The sequence below is a fragment of the Bufo bufo genome, chromosome 4 (assembly GCF_905171765.1).
Source record: "Bufo bufo chromosome 4, aBufBuf1.1, whole genome shotgun sequence".
NCBI classification, from domain to species: domain Eukaryota; kingdom Metazoa; phylum Chordata; class Amphibia; order Anura; family Bufonidae; genus Bufo; species Bufo bufo.
The window spans coordinates 363789707-363796037 of NC_053392.1; the positions used below are offsets into that span (position 1 = coordinate 363789707).

At 44.2% G+C, this 6331-nt stretch overlaps 1 protein-coding gene across 1 annotated transcript in view; it reads left to right on the top strand.

Annotated features, from left to right (window-relative positions):
- CENPW (centromere protein W) overlaps positions 1-5804 on the top strand; it is a 32254-nt gene extending 26450 nt beyond the window's left edge. The window contains exon 3 of the mRNA XM_040429107.1: positions 4948-5804. Within this exon, the coding sequence (XP_040285041.1) occupies positions 4948-4974 (27 nt within the window). The 3' untranslated portion in view covers positions 4975-5804. The remainder of the gene's footprint in view (positions 1-4947) is intronic.
- Positions 5805-6331: the final 527 nt, after the last annotated feature.

Here is a 6331-nt window from a genome sequence, read left to right on the forward strand (position 1 = left end):
GTATAACGTCTCCTTGTGGCTGCCCCCATACAGTGTAACATCTCCTTGTGGCTGCCCCCCATACAGTATAATGTCTCCTTGTGGCTGCCCCCCATACAGTATAATGTCTCCTTGGAATGTTATAGTTCTGTTTTTGGGCCTTTTGGTTGGTCAGTGGTCAGAAAATACATGTGTGTGTATTTTATTGTTAAAATTAGTATCTGTAATTGGTATCGGTGAGTACTTAAATAAAAGTATCGGTACTCGTACTCAGTCTTAAAAAAATGGTATCGGGACATCCCTAGTTTCACTTTAACACAATAATAGCATTTTTGAAACCAAAAAAATGATGTTTTAGTGTCTCCATGTTCTAAGAGCTATAGTTTTTTTATTTTTTGAGAGATTTTCTTATGTAGGGGCTCATTTTTTGCGGGATGAGGTGACGGTTTTATTGGTACTATTTTGTGGGACATACGCGTTTTTGATCACTTGGTGTTGCACCTTTTGTGATGCAAGGTGACAAAAATTGCTTGTTTTGACAGTTTTTTTTTTTTTTTTTTTTACGGTGTTCACCCGAGGGGTTAGGTCATGTGATATTTTTATAGAGCTGGTTTATACGGACGTGGCGATACCTAATATGTATACTTTTTTTTAATTTTTTCTATTTTTAACTTTTTTTTTCATTTCTTACTTGGGGACTTTTTTTTTTTTACATGTGAAACTTTTTTTTATTTTTTTATTTTCAACCTTTTATTTTTATTTTTTTTATTTTACACTTTTCGTCCCCCCATAAGGCCATACAAGACCTCTGGGGGACATTTACTTCACTTTTTCTTTTTTTTTTCACTGTTGATTTCTCCTGTAACTGGGGCTGACATAGTAGCCCCAGTTACAGGACAAATGCACCCCTATAAAGGCTGTACAGCAGCAATCCTGCGCTGTACAGCCTCACAGCAGGGATGATCGAGGTCTCTGAGAGACCTCACACAGCTCCTGCACTCTCCGGTCACGGCGGTCACATGACCGCCGGCCCGGAACAGGAAGCGCACAGCGCTTCCTGCTCTGCAGACACAGCGCTCAGTGAGCGCTGTGTCTGCAGCGATCGTGAAGGCAGGGACACCTGGGAACTGTCCCTGCCTTGTCTTAGGGTTGCCCTGCTGTCACTGACAGCGGGCAACCCGATCAGCAGCTGCACGATTAGCGTGCAGCTGCTATTTCTGACAGGACGTTTTAAAACGTGCTGTCAGAAATAGACGTCCACCCATAGGACGTTTATAGTCTATGGGCGGACGTGAGGCGGTTAATGACATCTTGCATACCAGCGGTAAAATGGGCTCAGTTCAGGTTCAGAATTCTTCAGATGCATATGCTCTCACTCTGGGACAAAGAGCTGGTATCCTTAGATCACAAATGTTTAATGCCCATGTCCGTAAGAATTGCCCTGCAGTGGTGGACAAGGTTAGAAAACCTGAGTCAAGGGGTAGAATGGATAAGGGACAATCCCTTAATCACAATGGATGCCAGCTCTCAGTGGTGGGGGGCTCACTCAGTTTTGGGGTTTTCCCAAGGTCAGTAGTCAGGGGTGGAAATCAATCGGTCCCAGAATTGCAGAGAATTGAGGGTGATATATTGTGCCCTGAAGGAATGGTTTCCCTACCTTATAGACAGACATGTCAAGATTATGTCAGACAGTGCGACAGCAGTAGCCTACGTCAACAGACAGGGGGACTCGAGATCTCCTCCGCTACTAAATATCTCGTAAAAAAAAATTCTGATACTAGAAGGGAAAGCCCCTTCTCTTTCAGCAGTACACCTAAAAGGTTCAGAGAACTCTCAAGCAGACTTCCTAAGCAGGCACAAGCTCAGTCAGGGAGAATGGCGCCTTTTCCAGGAGGTGTTCAACCACATAGTGCTTCTGTGGGGGACCCCGTCTATAGACCTTTTTTGCTTCCAGAAAAAACAAGAAATGCAAGAGTGGTTTTTTTTTTTTCTCTCAACCCAGACGGTCAGGCCCAAGGGATAGATGCACTGTCTTAACCTTGGGGTGGGGATCTGGTCTATGCCTTTCCACCCCTCAATCTTTTACCCAGAGTAATCCAGAATATAAGGAAGGAGGCGGCAACGGTAATCTTAATAGCCCCCTATTGGCCGAAAAAAGTATGGTTTACTTGGTTAAAGAAGCTGTCTTTCAGATCCATGGATACTTCCAGAGAGGGAGGATTTGTTATTCCAGTGGCCTCTCCCAAGATAGGGAAACTTAATTTAGCGGCCTGGATATTGAGAGGGAATTCCTTAAATCCAGAGGTCTGACAGAACAGGTAGTAGAGACTCTCCTAGCCACCAGGAAAAAAGTTACATTCAATATTTGTTTGAGAATATGGAAAACCTTTATGGTGTTTGCTGGGTCGGATTTGGATCTATCAGCTCCTCCAGATATCCCATTAATTGTAAGATTTTTGTAAGAAGGTCTCAATAAAAAATTAAGACCCAGCAGGTTAAAGGTTCAGGTCTCTGCTCTGAGTGTTTTGCTTGACTGTAGTTTGGCAGCGCATCCATGGATCAAACTGTTCATAAAAGTCTCTATCAGATTAAACCCAGATCATCTCCCTGTGATTTAAATATCGTTCTTTCCATGCTGACCCAAAGTCCCTTTGAACCTTTAGACTCAGTTTCTATGAAGATGTTGTCTTACAAGACAGCCTTCCTTGTGGCCATTACCTCAGCCAGACGGGTAGGAGAGATTTCTACCTTATCTGCTGCCTCTCCTTATACCTCGATCTTGTAAGACCGGATTGTTTTTAGTCCAGATCCTGCCTTTCTCCCTAAGGTGGTTTCCGATTTTCACTGGTCGCAGGAAATTATCTTACCCTCATTCTGCCAAAATCTAAGAAATGCTGGAGAGGAGGGGTTCCATACACTAGATGTAAGGAGATGTGTGTAAATACTTGGACTCAACCAAAGAATGGAGAAAAGCCCCACAGTTATTTATTCAGTTTCAGGGTGCAAACAATGGTCTAAAGGTTACAAGTCGTACTATTGCCAGGTGGATAATGAGAACAATAAGCCTAGCCTACGCTTCAGTAGGTCTTCAGGTTCCTTCGTGGTTCTCGGCCCACTCAACAAGAGCTATAGCTTCTTCCTGGGCAGAGAGGGGCTGTGCCACTATTGACCAAATTTGTAGAGTAGCTACATGGAGTTCCCCAAACACTTTTTACAAACATTATAGATTGGATCTATCTTCTGCGCAAGACTTGGGGTACTTTCAGACTAGTGGCAAGGAACTCCGGCAGGCTGTTCCGGCGGGTGAACAGCCTGTCGGATCCGTGCTGCCACTAGTGCACGCGTGCCCCCGGACTACCGCTCCAGCCCCATTGACTATAATGGGGACGGAGTTCCGGCGGCAGCTCGGCAAACATGCTGAGAGACGGCCGGAATAAAACTACGACATGAGGAATGAAATATGGAGGACCCTTTTAAAGATCTGGGAAGTTCCTGTTTCCTGTCCGGAAGGGGGAGGATCTCTTTTAGGTGCTGTCGTGGGCTCATGGAAAACTGATTACCGGTAAGAGTAATCGATGTATTTTTTGTCACCCTAACATCACATAAAGTGCAAAACCAAGCGATCAAAAAGGCGTATGCCCCCAAAATAGTACCAGTCAAACAGTCACCTCATCCTGCAAAAAATGAGACCCTAACTAAGGCTACTTTCACACTAGTGTTTATACTGGATCCGGCAGGGTCCAGCAAAAACGCTTCCATTACTGATAATACAACCATCTGCATCCGTTAAGAATGGATCCGGTTGTATTATCTTTAACATTGCCAAAACAGATCCGTTTTGAACTCCATTGAAAGTCAATGGAGGACGGATCCGTTTTCGATTGTGGCATTGGCCATGACTTGCATTGGCGGTCATGACGGATCAGTTTTTTCCAGGACTGTACAAAAGTATTGATTACCCAGTGCAACCCTAGAAAAGGCATGCTACCACGTTTTTGGCCATAATATACCTACTACATGCAGACTCAAATTTAGGATTTGTTGCATTTTATTTATTTTATTTTTATCATATCTTTATAAGGCTTTGCCATATTCCTCCTCCCCCAGAAAACACTCATTATTGAATAGATGTCCATAGATGGAGGTCTAGAAACATTTCCTACAGCTTGCAAATCATTGTTGGAGAGATGTGGAACAAAAGAGTCAGTGGCTGCCATCTAGGTGCTCATCCCTTAAAGGGGTTGTCCTCTTGTTATCTTGAGGACTTATCCTCAGGATAGGTCATCAATATCAAATGTATGACAGAGCCTTCCCACTGAAGTGAATGGGAACTGAGGAGTTGTAATCACACCCAGTCACCACTGCAATGTCAATCGCAAGCGGGTAAACATAGAAGAGAACGCAGTGCTCGCACGATCACTGCGTTCTCGTCAAACAGCTGATTGGAGGGGTGCCGATAGTTGGCTCCTCACCAATCTGATATTGATTCCCTATCCTGACCTTAGGTCATCAAGAGGACAAAAGAGGACAACCCCTTTAACAGCCACTAGGGTCAATTTTCATGGGAAGCCAATTTACCTCTGTTTTCAGTCTGTGGGAGGAAACTTGCACAAAGCGGGTGGAAAGCATACAAACTGTAAGGGGAAAAAAATAAATTTCCACTGTGTATCATCATGTACTATATATTTCTCTATATTGGTGCAATTTTTCTCTTTATTGGAAGCCAATTTACCTGTTTTCAGACTGTGGGAGGAAACTTGCACAAAGCGGGTGGAAAGCATACAAACTGTTAGGGGGGAAAAAATAAATTTCCACTGTGTATCATCATGTACTATATTTTTCTCTTTATTGGTGCAATTCTGGGGTGGATTTGTGTTTACTTGGTGTTTGAACAGGACCTTCCAAAGTCAGCTGTACAGAAATCAACTTTTTAAGTTATTTCTTTATGTTCTGTTCTGTATTTTACAGGTTGTCCTGAAGAAATCAAGAGGTTAACAGTTTCAGTAAAGAAGCGATCTTAAAACATGAGAGACTCAGATGAAGCTCTTGTTATAGCTTATAGAAGCTCTGCTCTATGCCTTGTATATCTTATTGGGTTATTTACCTTCTAAATTTGATTTGGAGTTGTTTTTTGCTCCACTGTCATGAATGTGCTTTGCAATAACTTATGAGGACATAGTAATCCAGTTGCTAACAGTAAGGGATGAAGAAGAAACTTATTTTGTCTCCCTTTCAAATAAGAAATAATTTTTGGTAACTGCAATTTTTGGGCAGCTAATAGTGATGGACCATGGGCACAACGTAAGTCAAGGTAACATAATCCTTGTGTAATAAGCAAGCTGCTTTGTAAAAACTGATGAGTGCGGTAAACTGTACCTGAGGTGCTGATTTGGGAATGTATGCATTGTAGTGAATAACACCTTTTAAGATGCAAGATGGCCTACTGGCATTGATGCCCCTCTGGATAGGTCATCCGTATCTGATTGGTGGAGGTCTGACACCCTGCCGAGCAGCTGTTTGGGAAGGCAGAGGTGCTCGCAGTAAAACAATGCGACCTTCTCCACCTTGCCTAGGCCATGTCACATCTTGTTCATCAGTCACATGGCCTAGGAGCAGCTCAGCCCCATTGAAGTGAATGGGGCCTGCTGCAATACCGAGCACAGCCGATATACAATGTAGGGCACTGTGCTTGGTTAGCTAAGAAAAGACCACTGCGCTACCATGAGCACTTATGCTTTCTCCAACAGCTGATCAGTGGGTGTCCCAGTTGTTGGACCCCACCGATTAGATACTGATGACCTTTCCAGAGGATAGGTCATCAGTAATTTTTTTTTTAGGAAAACCCCTTTAAGAAGGTCCAGTTTTAAAGCGAACCTTTCACCAGGATTTCACCTAATAAACTATTACCAGTACCTTATAGATTATCCTCATTGTGTTTCAATTCATTCTTGTCCCGCTTTCCTGGGATGTATATTGATGAAAAAAACGACTTATAAAGTCCTCGTCTGCAGCTCCTGCAGTCACGCTAGAAGTCAAGGGGGTAGCCCTTCCCTCACTCCGGGCTGTAACTCCCCTGCCCTCTAAGTAGTGTAACTGACACCCGGCTCAGTCGCCGGGACCGCACTTGTACTGGTGGCGCATGCGCCGTCGGTCTCAGTAGCAGCGCGATCCTGTCTATCGTGCGGACTGAAGCGCGATGCTGTAACTGAATGGGGCATGCGCCGTCCGTCCCCGATGCCTGCCTGTCTTCTGTTCTTCAGGCGCGCTGCTACTGAGACCGACGGAGCATGCGCCCGCCAGTACAAGCGCGGTCCCGGCGACTGAGCCGGGTGTCAGTTACACTACTTGGAGG